A 19,796-nucleotide genomic window follows, 5' to 3' on the forward strand; every position below is an offset into this window, starting at 1 on the left:
TGTTGTTTCCATATGCCTGTGGCCAGGCCAGTTTTCAGTAATGGTTAAGTGTTCAGTGACTCTTCTTTGGAATGAGGAGGAAGAAAATGCCATGGGAATAATAGAGAAGGTTGTAGCTGTCCAACTAATTAACTCAGGACCATCACCCATAATCCACAATTGCTTTTTTTTTTTAATTCGACTTTGTTAATATTTCGAGGCAAATTTTAAATTGCTTCATTTCCAAAATTCATTTTGGTCACAACATCCAGGAGCAATCCATCTGCTAATCAATAGCTAACATTTATTGCTGCTGCAAGAAAGCAGCCCAGCACAAAACCAATATTGTCAGCAACCAGAACAACTCTAATTTCCTAATAGAAATCGATTCACAGCAAAACAGTGATTATTGTAAATATTTATAGTTCTAGAAGGAAAAGCTCATCAATGCAGCTTTTTAGGCAGTTCATTTCCAGATGAAATCTGTGATGGGCTCCACCTAGCCATCTGTTTGTGATGTAGGATGTGGTGGGTGTGTGGCAGGAACCCTATGATTACCTTGGACTTGGTTCTGTGGGAGGCCCGATGGGTCGTTTGGACACGTCTCTGATGGTGATGTGATAAAATGGGAAGAACACTGGGCGTGGAGACCCGTTCCACACCTGGGTCTTCTCTGGCTTGCTGTGTGATCTCAAAAAGCCACATAACCTCTCTGAACATTTCTTTTCTCATCTGGAAAAGAACAATAATCTCATCTGTCCAATTTAACCTCCTAGTTGTCATGCCGATGAAATGAAACGATGGGGGAAGGAGATATCTCTGAACATATAATCTAGTGGACTGCCCAAATTTAGGGTGTTATAATGACTCGTTATCTCCCAAGAACAGGATTAAGGAGCAAGACACAAGGCTCCTGAGAAATTCGATACGTCATCCTAAAGCTCAGTGTCCTTGGGGGTTTTAACTACTGAAACATAGGTGACGATGGGAACGAATGGGTTCACTCAGTACTACTACCCCGCGGTAGGACCTGGGAAGCCAGCGCGAGAAAGACCTGTGTGGCCTCTGCGCTCCTCATCCAGCTCATGGGCAGAGGGCTGTGTAAACACATAAATGCACTCATGTGGGGAATGGGGCAGAATAAATAGGAGCCAGAGCCCAGGGAACACACGGGCATGAGCTTCAGGGCTGTCTGAAGACTACCTCAAGTTGAGCAGCAACAGAGTGGAGGTAGTTCCAAAAAAATAAAGACTTGCAACAAGCATAGATAAGCTTTTCAGGGGAACCATAAAAATAAATCATTGTTTCCCAGACATCTCACCTGAGGTTCCCTTTTACATTATTTCCCCTTGTCTCTGCATATGTACCCTTTTCTTGAAAGTTGACTAATTCTTAAAAAGGTAAAGCAGTGTGCTTAAAAAGAAAACTATATTACTACTAGTAAATTCATATTACTAAATGAAAGACATCATTTGTTATAAACAAAAGATAGCCTTAAAAATACAAGCAACACAAAACTCATTAATTTATTCAATAAATAACTGTCAGGCTCATTTCTAGTTTCTGGGGCCAAAGGAGTGACCAAGACGAGATGGAGATAAATTCATGTCAGGCACTAACAGATACTGTGTAGGAAACAGAAAGGGACTTAGAAGGGCTACTTTGCAGGGGTGGTGCGGAAGGGCCCCCTTGGAAATGTCACTAGAGCTGAGATCCAAAGGAAGTGGCAGAGCGGATCCCCTTCACTTCGGAAGCTGAAAACAAGGTCATTACATCTCAAGCAGACACGCTGCCTGCAGAAGGCTGCGCGCCACACTAGCGGAAATGGGCGAGCGTTCGAGAGGCGTGCTCACACGCAACTGAGACTTTCTGCAGGACAGTCAGGACGGAAGGCGCTCACTTTCTCCAGGTGTCTCCAGGCTGCGCAATTCTGGCTGTACGACCCGGACTAGATCGAGCCGGGTACCCCCAGCGGAGAGCATCCGGCTTCGGGGAAACACTGCAACCCTTGGGAGGGACACCACCCCGACTGACAAATTAGTAAACTGAGCCCAAGGAAAGTTAAATCGCTGCCCCAGATTAGTTAGTAAAGGGCAGAATTGGGACACGAACCCAGAATTCTCCCTGCACGTCTAGCCCAGTAGCTCCACTCAGGTGAGTCCAAGGATGCGCAGGCAGGTGGATCTGCCGGCTCCCTGCAGAAATGGGAAGACTCCTAATCCTGCGATCCGGATTCCAGGCCTCTCGTTAGCGCCTTCCCAGGAGTGGCTCAAAACGCGGAGCGGTGGAACCAGCGGAACGGGATGCAAAGCGCGCCCGCCGGACCGGAGCATGCGCACTAGACCGCCCAGCCTAGACGCGCTCGGCGCTGGGGGAGGGTCACCCGAGGCTGACGTCCGCTACGCCGGCGTCAGCGCCCCGTGAAGAGGAGGGCGAAGACTCCATCCGCCATGTTGGATGCCGCAGATTCGCCATAACCTCGCCGGCTCTTTTCTTAAAAAAATAAAAATAAAAAGCGAAGCATCAGCGGGGCGCCTCGCCTTCGCAGTCGGCGCGGGAGGGGGCCCGGAAGAGCCCGAGGCTTTTTTTTCCTCCGCGGTGGGGGCGTTGCCATGGAGACGCGGGCGGCAGGTGAGCCGGGCTGGGGGTTGGGGTGGGGATGAGGTGGGGGTGGGGTGCGGCGCGGCGCGCGGGAACCCGTTTCGAGTTTGGAATCTAGAAGAAGCACGCGGGCCGCCGGTCGGCGGAGGGATCCGCGGCCAAGGGCGGAGAGCGGACGTAGCGGCGTCCTTCGACGGCACGTTCACTCGTTGGTAGTATCCCGCCGCCTCGGGGTTTTATTTAAAAAAAGTCACGAGAATGTTAGCTCGAGAGTGAGCGAGGGGAAACTGCGCGCGCGCGGGCGCGCGGGGCCGTTTCCAGGGCGACGGGTAGGGCCGGCCGCGCGCCTGCGACGGAGCGCAGGCGTCTTGGGCGGCGGGAGGTTCGAATCCCGGCCTGCCCACTCTGGTCTGCGGTCCCTGGATGGGGCCTCCTCCTTGCCTGGCCTGGGTGTCCTCATCTGTGAAGTGGGTAGCTTCTTTAGACCCATGTAGGGACAGGGTTCAACTGAGCTGCTGAAAAACAGCTTTGTGTCCTACAGAGGGAGCCATAAATGCTAGGGAATAACGTTGTTGCTGCTGGTGACTGTAACATGCTGTGATGGCCTGTCGTTTACCCCCTACCTGTCGCCCTTTTCCTCGCCCTTTAAAGTTAAGCTCAGATGCCACCTCCTCCAGGCAGCAGTCTCTGGTTTCGCCACCCAACCAGCTTCGCTGCAAAATACCCCCCCCCCCCCAGTAGGTGCTGGCATTTCCAGTTAACACCTGGTCGAAGACCCTTAACCTTGAGCTGGGGATCCCTTACCTTTGGTTAACAGCATCGTCCATATGCTGGCACTGACCTCAGGCTGTTTGCTGGGCCCTTCTCCCAGCAATGCTAATTTGTGTGTCATTTACTAATGCGGGCAAGGGTTCAGAGAGATCAACATACAGTTTTAAAATGACAGAGCCGAGGCTAAGAACCCACTTCCTCCAGCTTGGGATGAAATCCAGACCCTCGTGTGTCTGGCTGTACTTCCATTCCTCTATTAGTGTTTGGCCCCCAGTAAGTGCTCAGTATGCACTTGGGGAATGGAAGAATGAATGAACAGATCTCCTACCTCTTCCAGTCTGCGTTCCTTGCAGAGCCCAGTGACCTTTCAGAAATGGCAGACTTAGTAGCAAGGGCCTTGCCCTCCACAGCTGCTCCTTTCAGCTTCATCTTCTGAGCCTAGTGATTCATACTGAAGCGGCTGTAGTGAGTGCCCCCAGCCGAAGGCTGAAGAAGGCACCCAGAGCTTCTGTGTGCTGGCCGTGTGTGGGATGCCACTCACTCTACAGCGAGAGCTTTGCATGCCATCCTCTCTTCATGCCAGGCAGCGGTAAAGAGCCCTCATGCCGCTGTTGTGTCAGATCCTGTGTGTGGAGTGCGTGGCAGAGCGGACCCAGAGTCACAGCCGTGGGTCAGGACCCCTAAGTATGCCTGCACGCTTTCTTAAGATAATGACTTGCCTGATTTGCTGCCTTCCACCTGCCAAGTAATTCCACTACGGCTGATAGAACAAACTGCTCACCTCACCAGTTGTAGAAAAGAAACCTGGGCATTCGTTGTAGTTTCACTTTCTAGCTGGAATTAATGAGAGATCAAGTTTTTAAATGTATTATTGTCAACTCATGATCAGCTAATTTCTGAAGTTTCCTGTTTTGCTTGGTTGCTAGGTTGATTTAGGGGAAGCAGGATAATACATGCTAGCAGGATGGAGTTGGGGACGGTCGGTAGGGCCCCGGTTTTAGGTGGTTAGCTAGCTGAGATGGTCATCACAGTAACTTGGAGATCTATTATCACAGGGCTCGCTTCTCAGCCTTTCTCATTTACCTGGTAATGTGGTTCCTGCTCCTTTTCTCCCCTTGCCTTAAAATTTACTAACAACTTCTCAAAGATATCTGTCCTTAAGTAGAATTAAGTTTCTGCCTAGGGCAAGGGCAGTCAAGAATTAGGTATACTGAAAAGACTCTCCTTAATTGCATTTCCTTTTATAGATAGTTTCATGTATGCTGCCTCTGAAAACCTCCCCATCAAGCTGGGCCGATTTAATTATGTAGAAGGGACTTAGCCTAGAGTGAAGTTTTCTCTTTGTTCTCAGCTGTTTATCCTGTTAAAATTTCACTGTCTTTGAAATTTCTCAAGGACAGGTGTCAACTTTAAGGGCTGGAACAATTGGGAGGGTGGAGAGAACACGTGCTCTCTGGGTCCCAAGATCTGCCAGTCACCAGATTCCTGACCTGAGGGAAATCACACAACTCTGCAACCCCTGTACCTTCCATCCGTCTGCAAAAGGAGACATAATCCTGTTCCCTCCTCAGGGCCTAGTGGCCGGGTATTTATCCCTTCCCGACCCAGGCCTGGTCTCTCCGTTGTAAAGCCTAGTGCACTGTTATCTACTTGCTGCTTGAAAACATTTGTGGTTGGAAAGGTGTGGTAGACTTTGATTAATTTTTTAAAGGAAAAAAAAAGGAATCCAGGAGTGAGGCAAATAGACATATTAAACATTTATTACAGATTTGAAGTTGCGTCTCTTTTTGTCAAGGAATGGAAAATGTATAGATAATCGAGTTTGCTTGTAAAAAGATTATGCTTGGCATATTAACTTAAAAAGGATTTTATTTATTTATTTATTTAAGATTTTATTTATTTATTCGACAGAGATAGAGACAGCCAGCGAGAGAGGGAACACAAGCAGGGGGAGTGGGAGAGGAAGAAGCAGGCTCACAGCGGAGGAGCCTGATGTGGGGCTTGATCCCATAACGCCAGGATCACGCCCTGAGCCGAAGGCAGACGCTTAACCGCTGTGCCACCCAGGCGCCCCTAAAAAGGATTTTAAATATGGTAACAAGACTTTTCTTTGTTCTTTTAAATCATGTACCAGATGGAGCTGCAAAGTGTTGAAGTCTGGAAGCTGGTGCCTTGGTGCCACAAACTGGGTCTGGGCTGATGCTGGGTGGGCAGAGTGGGGACCTGGCTTCAGAGCAACCACTGGCTTTGCTGGGGCCCCGGGTGGCTGTGGGGACCCCCTCAGCCATGGCGCCTGGAAAGGAGGAGCAGGAGGCTTTGGGAGCAGCATTATGGAAATGGGGGTCTTGGATGTCCTGGCGTCCTGGAGCGCCTTGTAAGTCGGCGCCACGGCTCCTTGGGGGGCCCTTACTGGCTTCCTTCTCTGTGTCAGATACTCTCTTTGTCTCTCTGCCACGAGATCTTTTCTTCAGGGGCCACCACCACTTCTCTGCCCCTCAGGACCTTTTCTTTTCCTTCCTTCCTCCCTTCCTTCCTTCCTTCCTTCCTCCTTCCTTCCTTCCTTCCTTCCTTCCTTCCTCCCTCCCTCCCTTCCTTCCTTCCTTCCTTCCTTCCTTTTTTCCTTTTTTCCTTTTTTCCTTTTTTCCCTGCCAAGCTGATTCCTGGGTTCACCCAGATGTCTCGGCCAAATTTTGTGCCAAGAGCTGGGAATGGAAGGTCAAGTCTGACACACCGTTTCCTCCGAAGTCTCTGTCACCGTCGTAGCGGTGGAAAACCCATTCCTTTAGGGCAAAATGCCAGGTGCTCTGATGGAAGTGAGCCCCAAGAAACAGCGCTTCAGAAGGGATGCACCTAGCCCACCTCGGGGATTCTGGGAGGGCTTCCCGGAGGAGGAGGTGCCTGCACTGGAACTTGGAGAGTGAGCAGAGGTATACTGTAGAGGGGTCCCTGGTACTGAGGCCCAGGTGTGGAGCCACCCACAGGTGTGTTTTGTGTGACCTGGGTGAGCTCTGGGGCCAGAGGCAGGGATGGGGGTGCTAGAGGTCTGTGGTGATGGTCTTTCCAACAGCCCAAAGCTTGGAACAATGAGAGGATAATAGAGCCTGCCAGTTTGCCTCAGCAGCTGCCTGAAGACAATTTCTTTGACGTGTAATAATATATATAGTGAAATGCACAGAGTGCAAGCTTACAGTTTGACCTCCCGTATTACCCATGCCCTGACAGTATAAAAATTTATCCTCGCCCCAGAAAGTTCCCTTTTGCCACTTCCCACCCAATTCCTGCCCCTCACCCCAAGCAACCACTGGTCTGAGTAATGTCACCATAGATACTGCTTTTTGTAGAACATCATAGGGTTCTTTGGTGTCTGGTTTCTTTCACTCCACGTAGAGGTTGGGAGATCGGGGTTGCGTTTCTTTTATTTTCTAATAGCATTCCAGTGTATGGGTGTTTATATGATAAGCATCTGAGCTTATTTCCAGTTTTTGGTTATTGTCAAGGAAGCTGCCAATGTCCATTCTTGTACAAGATTTTTTGTAGACCTGTATTTGCATTGCTTTTGGGTAGTGGAATGGCTGGGTTGTAGGGCAGAGGTATATGTAACTTTTTTTTTTTTAAACAGTGAGAGAGCACGTGTATGTTTGCATGAGCCTGAGAGGGGATGCAGGAGGTCCAGAGGGAGAGGGAGAAAGAATCTTAAGCAGGTTTTACTCTGAGGGTGAGGAGGGGCTCCATCTCACCATGCTGAAATCATGACCTGTCCAGAGGGAGAGGGAGAAAGAATCTTAAGCAGGTTTTACTCTGAGGGTGAGGAGGGGCTCCATCTCACCATGCTGAAATCATGACCGGAGCCGAAATCAAGAGCTCCATGCTCACGTGACTGAGCTACACAGGCACCCCGACTTTTTTTTTTTTTTTAATGATTTTTTATTATATTATGTTAGTCACCATACAGTACATCCCCGGTTTCCGATGTAAGGCTCGATGATTCATTAGTTGCGTTTAACACCCAGTGCACCATGCAATACCTGCCCTCCTTACTACCCATCACCAGTCTATCCCATTCCCCCACCCCCCTCCCCTCTGAGGTCCTCAGTTTGTTTCTTATAGTCCATAGTCTCTCATGTTTCATTCCCCCTTCTGATTACCCCCCTTTCTTTATCCCTTTCTTCCCCTACTGATCATCTTAGTTCTTATGTTCCATAGATGAGAGAAATCATATGATAATTGTCTTTCTCTGCTTGACTTATTTCACTTAGCATTATCTTCTCCAGTGCCGTCCATGTTGCAGCAAATGTTGAGAACTCGTTCTTTCTGATAGCTGAGTAATATTCCATTGTATATATGGACCACAACTTCTTAATCCAGTCATCTGTTGAAGGAGGCACCCCAACTTTTTAAGAAACTTCCAGATAGCCTCCTGGAATAGTTGTACGGTTTTGCCCTCTGTCAGCTGTGAGGGAGAATTCCACTTGCTGCACGTGCTCCCCCACACCTGGCGTCCTCATTGTTTCTCCTTTGATCTATTCTAGAGGGAATGCAGTAGCACCTCATTTAACTTGCATTTCTTTGATGATCAGTGATTCTGAGTACTTTTTCTTGGACTTTATCAGCCATTTGCATATCATCTTTGGAGAAAAGTCTATTTAAATTTTTTGCTTATTTTAAACATTGGGTTGCTTGTCTTTTAATTGTTGGCTTGTAGGAGTTTTATATACATAGTTTGAATATGAGTTCTTTGTCATACGTATGTGTTGTGAATATTTTCTCCAAGTCTCTGCTTGCTTATTCTCTTAATACTGTCTTTTGTTCAGAAGTTTGTAATTTTCATAAATTCTGATTTACCATTATTTTTGCTTTAATAGCTAGTGCTTTCTGTATCCTTTCTAAGAAATGTTCTCCTACTTTAAGGTCACGACAATATTCTCCTAGGTGTGTTTATTTGTTTATTTTTAAAGCTTTATACTTCTGCTTTTAGGTGTAGGTCTGCCATCTATCTCAGATTAGTTTGTGTATGGTGTGAGGTAGGGATCCCCCCCCCCCTTGTGGATGTCCAATGTTTCCAGACTCATTTGTTGGAAGAGGCTTTCTTTTCTCCATTGAATTACCTTGGACTTTTTGTTGAACATGTGTGTGGGTCCACTCTGAGCTCTCTGGTGTCTTCCATTGATCTCTCTGTTCATCCTTCATCAGTACCACATTGCCTGAATTAGCGTAGCTGCATAGCAGTTTTCGAAGTTATAAAGAATACATAGGAGATGGGGCGCCTGGGTGGCACAGCGGTTAAGCGTCTGCCTTCAGCTCAGGGCGTGATCCCGGCGTTACGGGATCGAGCCCCACATCAGGCTCCTCTGCTATGAGCCTGCTTCTTCCTCTCCCACTCCCCCTGCTTGTGTTCCCTCTCTCACTGGCTGTCTCTATCTCTGTCAAATAAATAAATAAAATCTTTAAAAAAAAAAAAAAAGAATACATAGGAGGACACTTTTTGGAGGGCAAACAGGCAGGCCAGAGGGAGACCCACCATTAGGTGCTGTCTCAGTGAAGCCCAGGGTTGACGGCACTCATCCCAAGGCTGTGGCTGTGGGACTAGAGGCGAGGGCAGGTTCAGAGAGATAGTTGAGAGGGAAAACCCATGCAACTGGTGATGGATTGGGTTTTACCTTAGAGACCAGCAAGCCTTCCATCTGTGTTTACTTCTAGGGAAAGAGGAGTGAAGAACCTAACAGGCATAGGGATCTGAAACTTCCCGGGCTTTGTATGTGTAGCCCTGGTCCGTAATTCTCAGCTCCTTCCTGCGGTGGTGAAAAGAAGGCCTTTGAATTCTCCCTGTTTTTATTTTATTGTATTTTTTAAAAGAGTTTATTTATCTATTAGAGAGACAGGGCGAGCACAGGCTGGGGGGGCATAGGGGTAGGGAGTAGGGGCAGAGGCAGAGGGAGAAGCAGACTCCCCGTTGAGCAGGGACCCTGACATGGGGCTCATCCCAGGACCCTGGAATCATGACCTGAGCCAAAGGCAGATGCTTAGCCGAATGAGCCACCCAGGAAGCCCTCCTTGTTTTTATTTCTGAGCTGGACCAGGGGGCTGGGGCAGCACCTGCCAGGTTGCCAGAAGCACCTCAGGAAGACACTTCCTGGGGACTGAGACCTTGCCCCTGCCACTTTGAAGAGTCCCCTGGGGCAGACTGTCACGTGCAGCCCTGGCAGCCCTGCCCTAGGAGGGCCAGGGGATCTGTGGTTGGGAGCCTCTGGGGGGACTCTGAGCAGGAGTGAGCCCTGCCCCAGCATCCCTCCCCCTGGGCCACAGGCGGGGAACCAGGCTCAGGTAATGCAGGGAGTGGGGGCCCTATAATAGCAATCCTGGTCTTGCTGTCTCAGGGCTGTGGGACCTTGGCGAGTCACTGCGCCCCTGTCACCTTGAATGTAAATATGGCTCCTGTTGTAAAGGTCCAGGAGAGGAGGTTTGGGAACACACCTGGCGCATGGCAGGTTCCTTTCCTTTCTTCCACCATCTGTCTTTTCCTTCCTTCCGTCTCTCAAGCCTCACCTTCTTCCCCTGACCATCTTGTACGTCTCAGTAGTGTCTTTGAGAATTAAATGCGTAACAAGAGGGATTTTGTAATAATACACAGTAAAACGTGAAGCAGTGGCCTGACCCTCTATGAAAGCATGCAGTTGCTGGGGGAGTAAGCTAGGATCTGCTGCTAATAACGGTTCTGTCTGCAGACCTGCTCAGTCAGGTGCTTCACAAATCTGTTACTTAGTTTCTTCTGCACAGAAGCACTGCAAAGTGGCCAGATCATCTCTGCCTTGCAAACAAAGAAGCGGGAGGTCAGGTGTGGTGACAGGGAGCTCCGTGGTCACTCGGTGTTGGCACCGACAGCCCGGCATACGTTGAGCCCGTGAGCCCTTAGAGAGGCTCCTTCTGTTAGGACCTTGCCTGCTTCCGGAACCTGGGCCTGGGCCAGGCTGTAGGTGAAGGTCGGGGGTCTGCTGTTTAGGCATGGCACTTGGTGGGGACCCGGGTCACCAGAGATAAAAGAAGCGTCTTCCTGCAACTGCCCACACGTATCCGGTCGTACTGTGTGCGCGAGGCCCTGGCTGAGGCCCGAACTTTCAACTGCCCACACCGTACTCCAGGAGTGGTGCCCCCAGAAGCTGGGCCTTGTGGGGACCCCAACAGTCCCGTTCTCAGGGAGCTAGCTCACAGCCACGGAGAAGACGGAATCAATTAAAAAATGAGCAAAAGGTTTGAGGGAGATTTTACAGAGGAGCTGATACAAGTGGCAGGACGCATGGGACAAGATGCTCAACGTCATTATCACTGGGGAGATATAACCTAAAGCCAGGACAAGAAGCCATTGCACAGCCGCTAGAGTGGCTGAAACTGCGAAGACCGACAGCACTGGGGCGGGGAAGAACGGGGAGCTCTCACGGAGGTGGGCAGGCAGGATGGTGCAGCAGCTCTGGAAATCGTTGGAGGTTTCTTACAACGTCAAACTACACTTACCGCATAACTCAGCAGTCCCACTCCTGCGTAATTACCCAAGATGAACGAAACGTGTGTCCCCGTGGAGACATGCATGCACGTGCTCGTGACAGCTCCGTTTGTGGTAGCCCCGAATTGGAGCCGCCCCAGATGCTTATCGGTTGATGAATCGCTGAATGCACTGTGGTACAGCCGAAGATGGAATATGGCTCACCGGTACAAATGAACGAACTGCCGATGAGGCAACAGCATGGATTCATCTGAAAAACACGTGAAGGGGGGGCGCCTGGCTGGCTCAGTCAGTAGAGCGTGCGACTCCTGATCTTGGGGGTTGTAGGTTCGAGTCCCGCCTTGGGCATAGAGATTACTTAAAAATAAAATCTTGAAAAACCAAAACCAAATCAACAAACCATGTTAAGTGAAAGAAGCCAGGCAGGACAGACTGCCTACTGCGAGCACGTGGACAGGTTGGAACCCTTGTGCGCCGTCGGTGGGAAGGAAGTGGCAGTCACTACGGAGACCGTATGGACGTTCCTCAGAAAATGAAAAATAGAATTACCGTATGTTCCAGCAGTTCCGTTTCTGTGTAACACCCAGAATAATTGAACTCAAGGACTCGGAGGTGTTGCTACGCCGTGTTCATAGCAGCAGCATTTGCAGTAGCATGAAGATGCCCATTGCCAGCTGAATGGCTTAACAATATGTGGTGCATTCGTACCACGTGTATGATTCCCTCTCAAAAAGGAAGGAAGTCCTGACGGATGCTGTGACTTGGATAACCTTTGAGCGCCTTGTGCTTAGTGAAATAAGGCAGGCACAGGAAGACGCTCCCCGAGCAGTGTGATCGCACTTACGTGAGGGACGGGGGGACGCTGTAGAGAGTGTTTGCGGGGGGCTCGGAGGAGGTCGGACTGGGGGTGATTCTTTCATGGGAAAGGGGGTTCAGGTGGGGAAGATGAAAAGTTCCCGAGATGGATGGCAGGGGCAGCTGCACAGCAGTGGGAATGTGCTTAATGCCCCTGAACGGGCCATTGAAACATGGTTCAGATGATAAATTGTTGATTGTACCACAATTGGAACAGAAGACTGACTCCAGTTTTCAGAAATTCGAGAAAAGGCAGAATGACAGGGCCAGCAAACAGTCCGCGGTTCCCAGGAGCCATCAGGGAGCGGCATGGACTAGGGGGTCGTGGGGGGACTCCGTTGTGTGTGTCGATTGTGGGGCTGGTTCCACGACCACACACTTGCGGTTCCACGACCACACACTTGCGCTTCCGCTCACTGAGCTGTGCGGGGCCCCAGGCAGTGTGGCGGGTTGTACAGGGTAGAGTGGGGGGCACGGCGTCAAGGTTGCTGCCACCTGGGGTTGGGGCAGGGCCTCCCCAAAGCCTTAGGGTGACCTCTGAGCCATGACCAGGGCGGCAGGAGGGCAGAGGGCAGAGCAGGGGTAAAGGCAGGGAGGGAGGCACGGAGGAGCCCAGCAGGGTGAGCTGCCTCCGTGCGCCCTCCTCGGGGAGGGGGAGTTGCAGCCCAGAGCCCCTCACTGACCCTCCACAGCCTCCTGCCTTCCGTGTCGAGGGCCCGGCTGAGTGCTGAGCCCGGACAGCCTTCCCTGGCCCCGCCACTCCGCTGCCCAGCCACCGGAGTGGGGGCCTTGGGGTGCCCTGGAAATTATGTGCTGGAGGGTAGCACCGGCAGTGGAGGCTCTGAGACCTCGCTTGCAATTTTGGCCCCACCATGTTTCAGTCCTTAGGGCTCCTTGGAGCCTGTTTCCTTTTCTGTAACATGGGAGTGAACCTCCATCAGGAGTTTATTCGCTGAAGGGTGGACTCTCAGGCTGGTGCTCAAGTGGGTGCCTTCAAGGGGGCGCTAAGGGCTCACCGAGCAAGAGCAGGCCCAGCCGAGCTGCGCACAGGGGCTTGGGGTATCTGGGGAGAGACTCCTGCAGTCCCTGCTGGGGACCCCTGGGCCGTGCTGCTGGTTTCCCCCCGCGGGTGCCTGCCGTCCCTGGGCCTCTGCTTGCTGCCCGGCCGCCGCCTTGGCCCTGCCGTGGCAGGACCTGAACCTCACCGTGGCCGAGACCTCCCGCCCCTACAGTCCCAGCACCGTGACGGGTGCTGCCCTGTCTTACTCTTTTACTCTCTGGGAGGTGCCACCGCAGCCTTCCTACTCTGGGTCTTCCTGCTTTTCTGGCCAAGTCTAGAAGTGTCCATAGTTGGGCTTTTAACCCGACCTGTTGACTGCCAGAGTTTGCTGTTGGCCTGGAGTGGTTTTGCCCAGCTCTTGGGCAGACCCAGCTTTTTTCCTCACTTCACTTCTCTAGTGACGCCTTATGGGGCCAGAGTTGGGGAGCCACGTAAGGCCTCTGGACTTTAGGGGAGGTTGTGGGGTCCTGGTCACCAAAGTGCCAGGAGCCCTGAACACTGGGGCTCCGATTCTGCTTTTTTCATGTCTTTCTCTCCCCTCCTTTCTCTCTTTCTCCTCTTCTCAGTTTTTAGAAGAAAGTCATCAGGGAAAACGTTGCATGCTGTAATTTTCCTTTTGAGTTTTCCTGAGTCTTGCTCTCTAGTCAGAGGCCACGTGAGAAGTGCCCACGTGAGGGGCATGGGTGGGGAGTCGAGCTTTTGTGGCAGGAACTGGGCAGAAGGGATGGAAGGAAATCAGGTAGGTGGGAACACTGATGGGATTGGTGACTGCTTCCTGGCTGGCTTTCGGGGACCCGGTCAGAGGTAAATGGGTAGCCAGGAGGGCGCTGTGCCCTTGACCCTTGGTGGCCCCTAGGAGGCCCATCCTGTTGGGTGGGAGAAGAATCCTGGGCTGGACATGATGGTTCCATTGACCTTGGGGGGTCCTGGCCAGAGCGGCTCAAGGAAGGAGAGAGTCTGGGGTTTGTGGCTGCGGGGTACACAGGTGGGATCAGGGCATCCTTTGCTATTGTTATTATTATTTTAAACAAGAATTCCTTAGTGCGCCACTCTGGTGTCTGTCTGAGCATCGTGCCCTGTCCCTCTGGCCTTCTTGAGGTCACCCTCCATCTGTCCCTCTTTCTCTTCTGTTGCTGCCATCAGGGGGGCGATTCTCTGCGTATGTTCCTGACCAGCCCTGGTGACCGGTGACCGCCTTTTCTCCGTGGTTCCTAAGCTGTGCCGAGGTGTGTGGTCTGAGCCGCTGAGAGGCAGGGTGTGACACGCGGGTCCTGTGGGCCAAGACTGGGCATGTTCCACGTCGTCAGTGAGTTTCCAGACTGAGGATGTCCCACAGCATCTCACATGCCCTTGCCCTGCCCCTCTCTCTTCTCTCCAAAGCCTTGGCAGTCGAGTTGCAGACATAATGCCCTTTGACCCGCTCCTGAATATTTCCAGTGTTTGTGTTCTCAAAACAAGGACATTCTCCCACATAACCCCCTTACGGTGACCGAAGTGAGACAGTAGTGTTGATGGAGCGCTGTTCACATTTCACCAGCGGAAGTCCCGTTTCACCAGTTCCAATAACTTCATGTAAAGCAGATGAAGTCGTGGCTCAAGCAATGCGTTTGGTCGTCGTGTCCCTCTACCCTGTAGTAGGGAGCGGGTCCTGTGCCGTTTGTGTTCCACGACGCTGAGAGTTCTGAGAAGTGTGGACCCGTTATTTTGTAGAGTGTCCCTCCCTCAGGACTTGCTCCAAGTTCTGTCGTGATCCCGTTCAGATCCTGCTGTGTGGGCGTGAAGACCGCAAAAGCGGCCCCGACCCCGTGGCCTGCGGGCAGGAGGCGCACAGCCCTCCGGCCCCATGTGCCTGATGTACGTTTGAGGGGGTCAGCTTCTCTCCAGGTACAGTTACTGTTTTTCTCCTTGGTAATGAAGTGTCTCATGATGAGACATTTTGAGACCGTGTACCTGTCCCGCTCCTCTTTATTTCTCAGACTTTCTTCACCCCTCATTTTAGCCTCCACTGATGGTTCTTGCCAGACCCTGTGATCACTGAGGTTTGCCAGATGAGTCTCGAATGCCATCATTTCTTCTGCATTTATTAGGTGTCTTTCTGTGTGAGCAAGAGCGTCCCCTTTTTTATAAATCTGTTTATATTGCTGTGGACTCATGAATTCTTTATGCAGTGGTTTGTAAGCTTACATCATCATTTAATTTGATGATCCACTTTCCCCACATCTGGCTAGTCGAAGCCTCTCGGATGTGCCCCTCTTTCTTTGAGAACTTTCTTGGTTTCTGTGCAACAGAAACCCTCTTTCCAGCTCTGGAATCGGCTCTTTCTAGAGGAGAATGGGTTCAAGTGGAGGATAGTACTGAGAAGCGAAGATGCGGGACTAGGTGGGCTCCTGATGGCTGGAGGGTCACTCTTTCTCCTGAAGCACAGCGGGGAAATGGGTGCACGTGTGCGTGTCCGCCACGCGGATGCGTAGAAAGCTCGTACGTGATGGACCCACGTCTATATCTGCAGATCTTTCCGATTCCAACCCATTAGCACTGGTTCTACTCCACCCTTTCCTTTCCGTATCAGTAACGCCTTTCTCTGACCCAGAGAGCCTGTGTCCTACCCACAGCAAGTTACTTATTTGCTCAGTCCTAGGATCTACTAAAAATAGTTTATGAATTGCTAACCCACATCTCTGGGAAAGAGGCCTACTAACTCGAGTTCAATATTTGATCACATCTCTGTGTCTCTTTGACCTGGGGCCGAGGGGGGTGCAAATGCCTGCTTCCCAAGTGACCTGGCTTGCCCCCCACCCCCCTTCCCTCGCATTTCAGTGCAGTTATGTTACTCATTTAAAGTCCAGTCCGTTCATTTGTTTCTGTTCGTGTTTCATGTTAGGGATTATCCCCATACTTGCTTATTTATTATTTTTCTACTTTATTTAAGTTTATGAATGTTTGGGTTGAGTGTATTTCTTGTATTTCAGTGAAAGGACTGACTTTTGCTTCTTTTTCTTGCGGGGCCATAGATAATAGGGAGCACAGAGATGACCTGAGGGTGTACGTGTCCAGGAAGGAGTGGAATTCCCCTGGAAGCCTTGCAGTTGAAGTGGGACGTCCCCTTGCTGGGGGGTGGGGTGCCTGCGCACATCTGGACCCTGTTCTTTCTCACGGAGCATCTCACTTCCAAGTCTTTTGTCTGGGTCTGCTTTCTCATCAAACCACCGTTCTGAATGCTGCGTTTAGTCCCATTTTAGAGAGTTGGAGGACCAGAGCAGTGAAGCGCTTTCCCCCTGCTGGGGGGAAAGCTCATGCTCATTGGGCCTCTTCCCAGCATGAGGTCTTAACTTGTTTTGCTAGGAAGTGAGAATGAGGAATGCCTTGGCTAACATTATCCTCAGGGCTTCATAAGGGAGCACTCTGGAAATGCTCTAGTCCTCTCAACAAAGAAAATCTTCAGTGTTTCTCTGTTTATAGGTAAATATCTTTATTAGCTTGCTGCATTGATCTTTTTAAGCTTTTAACTGTATCTTGAATGAAGTGAAATTGATGTTTTTAGAGCACACAGTCTATTAGGGGAGACAGAGGTTAAACAAACACACCATTAAATACACGATTACACATTGTGGTAATTGCTGCTAAAGTGAATACAGGGAGGGCAAGACAAAGTAACCGAGACCTAATTTATATTGAAGGGGGTTTAAGAAAAGCTTGTCTGAGAAAGTGAGTTGGAACTGAGACTTGAAGAAAGGTTCCCGAGCTAAAACAAGTCTGCTCACCAGACTGCAGGCACCTGCCAGCTCTCTCCACTTTGTAGAATTTCAAGCTTGCAGCTCTGAACTAGCTCCTGGATGCCAGAGTTCTCCTTTGCCCTTTATTGCCCCCTAGGGGACATGTGTGTGTATGGACCTGCAGCAGGTGGTTAAGAGAACCAGCAAGCGTCTGCAGGGGTGGGGCTGGGGGCCAGGACTGGCCTGGCCTCAGCCAAGCTTGGGGACCCATCAGGTGTGGCTGAAGGACTGGGATGCCAGGCTTGCAGGGGAGAAGACCCTTGGGACCACTGGATAGCCTGTTCAGATATTGCCAGAGCTGCTGGCCTTGCCAGGGTCACCTTGAGGCTGCACTAGCTGGAGCCAGGTCAGGGAGCAGGGCAGGTGCCTGACCTTCTAAAGTTCCCAGCTGTGTAAATATAAGTGGTAGCTGCTCAGACATGGGAGGTGAGGGTCTGGTAGGGCTGTCTGTCCTGTCTGGACATTGGCCAGGAGGCCGGATTTAGGCACCTCTCTGTCCGTTCCAAGGTAAGAGTCTATGAAATTAGACCACAAATAAATCCACAGTCACTTTAAATTATTCTTATAAACAAAATGGGAGGGTCTCTGTCATGCTCATTTCTAAACGTGCCTAGCATAATGTGTGACATACATTGGGCACTTACTAAATGTTGTATTATGAAGCTTATGAACATAAGTTAAAAATTACTTTTTTTCCCCTATAGCCCAGGCATTTGGAGAGTATACCTAATACTTATTTCATATCTTAGTTACTAGGAAGAGTGGGCCAGATCATTCTGGTAGGCTGGGGTGGGTGGCCAGTGGGGTTTGGAGAATTCTTTTCCCACAGGCTCTTCTTGCTTAATTTAAAGCTCTGTTCTGGAATTTGAAAAAAAAACTTCGACACATCTGGATATTGGAGGGCAGTTCTTTCTCCTAGAATTAATTTTCTTTTTTTTTTTTTTTTTAAGATTTTTTAGTCATTTATTTGACAAAGAGAGATATAGCCAGCGAGAGAGGGAACACAAGCAGGGGAAGTGGGAGAGGAAGAAACAGGCTCCCAGCGGAGCAGGGAGCCCGATGCGGGGCTGGATCCCAGGACCCTGGGATCATGCCCTGAGCAGAAGGCAGATGCTTAATGACTGAGCCACCCAGGCGCCCCCTAGAATTAATTTTCAAGTTCAGACTACTTTATCACTGAGACCCATCTCAGGCTTTCATAATAAGTAGAGCGGACATTTACAATTTGAAGTTGAATTTGCATGTTTCCCGTATCTGCCTTCAGTTCCTGCCCAGGCTCTTATTTTATTTTATCTCTTTTGATTATGACCTCAGGAGCCTGGAGCAGACAGGCAGCTTCTAAGCCCATGACAATAATAAATGAAAACATCCCTCTTGTCTTCTGCCTCTCCCGTAACAGTGTGGACAGGGACTCTGGTTGACAAGGTCTAAATTTCTTAATTCCTTGTGTTGGTTTTCCTAACGTGGTGGGTCCCAAAGATGTTGAGGTGGTGGAGGCCCTCTCCGGTCCTGCTGGATGTGGGGGAGTGGAATCCGCCTGCCACGTTTCTCTGATCTGCAGTAGAAAAGTTGCCTGGGGTTCTGGAAACAAAGTGAATACTGGTGCGTCTAGTGCAAACTTTGGTGTGCTGTAAGTGGGAAGTATACACCGGATTTTGAGCTTGGTAGAAAAAGAAAAAAAAAGAATGAAATTTCTCATCAATCTTTACAAAGAGATTAAAAGTGAAATGGCAATATTTTGGGTATACTGGTTTACAGAAGACATGTTGTTAAAATTGATTTTACTTGTTTCTTTTTGTTTTCATGTGGCTTCTAGAGAATTTGAAATCACACCAGTACTCCTGTTTCTGTAGGACGGCGTAGGCTTGGATGGGGTCTCTTGAATGCTGGTGGCTGAGTGGCAGTCCTTCCAGAACTTCTCCTTGGGCGGAAACATTGCCTAACTCGTTGTAGCACAGAGTGTGCGCTGAGCCGTCTCTGTCTGCCTGAGAGGTTGTGCTTGCAAGCCTGCTTTACCCATGAGACTGTCCAGCTTGAGCCCGGGAAATGCTCCTCTGTGCTTCTCTCCCTTCCTGGCCCCTCGCACCCCTGCTTTGTGTGGGCAAGTGCATATCACGCATGCATTGAATTGAAACCTTGCCCAGGCAGGAGAAGGGGTGGGCCAGAATCAGCCTTTCTAAGGGCTTTGTTGTTGCCCTTGGTGGTGGGGTGTGAGTAGGCTGCAGAAATGGGGACCATCTTCACTAATGAGTGCCAGGCCGCGCGTACTTGGAGCAAAGCTGAAAGAAACTGAGTTAATCTTTAAAATAACCTGGGAAGCAGAGTGAGGAACAAGGGCTGGACTGGTCTTCTCGGAAAACAGGCGCGGTCATTAAACACTGGCTACAGTGACCCGGCATCTCCTGTTCCCTCGGGCCCTGGGTGCTTCCCCTGCGGGCTTGGGGTGCAGCAGGAAAGACACTTCGGGTAGGATCTGAGCTCCTGCTGGCGAGGGAGGAGGCCGGGGGGCCCCACCAAGTTGTCTCTCAGAGCTGGGTCCGCACTCCTCTTACAGGATCTGCATCCCCAGCTCCTGCTGCTCGGTCCCTCCCCCCGCCCCCCATGTGCCAGCCTGTCTCAGACTCTGGAAGTGCGAGTCCCGGCCTCTCTGCGTCCTTCCCTTGTTTGCTCTCCTTCTTCTCCCCTTCCTTGTGCTGCTTTCTCTCCTCAGAGCCTGGGGTTCTACTCGCTTTCATCATTCGTGCTGGATGGTCTCTGAGCCTCAGAGAGCTTCGGATTGCCTGCATCTCTTCTTTGCCTAAGGGGAGCATGTGTGAGTGTGTGCGTGTGCGGTACGTGTGTACGTGTGCGTGCGTGTGTAACACGTGTCTGCACGCATCTAACACCTGTGCGCGTGCGTGAAGTCGGTAACTTAGCCCGCCAGCCCAATTGCCCTGGACTTCAGAGTCAGTTCTGGTCCGCGCTTACACCACGCTTAGCTGTCCGAATAGCCCCTTTCCCACTGTTTCGCCCAGGAGCACCCCCCCCCCCCCATGAGGTCAGCAGGCAGCTTCGATGGTCTCCTTTTCTCGCTGAGAGCCTGCAGGTTGGGGAAGGGAAAGGTTGCCCGTCTCTCAGAAGCTGCGGTGTGGGCGGGGCTTGGACCCAGGGTTTGGGCCCTGCAGCCCTTTACCTTCAGAAGTGAGATGAAAGGACACACAAAGGAACCAAAATAAACCCAGTGTAACAAAAAAACCAAACACTGGGAAGTCAGAGGCCTGGA

At 50.6% G+C, this 19,796-nt stretch overlaps 1 protein-coding gene and 1 long non-coding RNA gene across 4 annotated transcripts in view; one reads left to right on the forward strand and one right to left on the reverse strand.

The window, feature by feature from the left end:
- ZFAT (zinc finger and AT-hook domain containing) overlaps positions 1-19,796 on the forward strand; it is a 277,561-nt gene that overhangs the window by 88,929 nt on the left and 168,836 nt on the right. Inside the window, exon 1 of one of the 3 annotated variants that reach the window (XM_045812190.2) lies at positions 2,467-2,610. The exons of 1 other annotated variant lie outside the window; for it this stretch is intronic. In XM_045812190.2, coding sequence (XP_045668146.2) covers positions 2,592-2,610 — 19 coding nt within the window. In that variant the 5' untranslated portion in view covers positions 2,467-2,591. Of the gene's footprint in view, positions 1-2,466; positions 2,611-4,039; positions 5,446-19,796 lie in introns of those variants that run through there. One more of the 3 variants, XM_087864596.1, reaches the window with a different exon arrangement.
- On the reverse strand, positions 1,481-4,074 carry LOC148109409 (uncharacterized). Its single transcript, XR_015725681.1, has 2 exons — positions 3,680-4,074; positions 1,481-2,472 (listed from the first exon to the last, which is right to left on the reverse strand). It is a non-coding gene; the product is annotated as an uncharacterized LOC148109409 (long non-coding RNA).

The sequence above is a fragment of the Ursus americanus genome, chromosome 9, assembly GCF_024610735.1.
Source record: "Ursus americanus isolate L20-20 chromosome 9, mUrsAme1.1.p, whole genome shotgun sequence".
In the NCBI taxonomy this organism is placed as follows: domain Eukaryota; kingdom Metazoa; phylum Chordata; class Mammalia; order Carnivora; family Ursidae; genus Ursus; species Ursus americanus.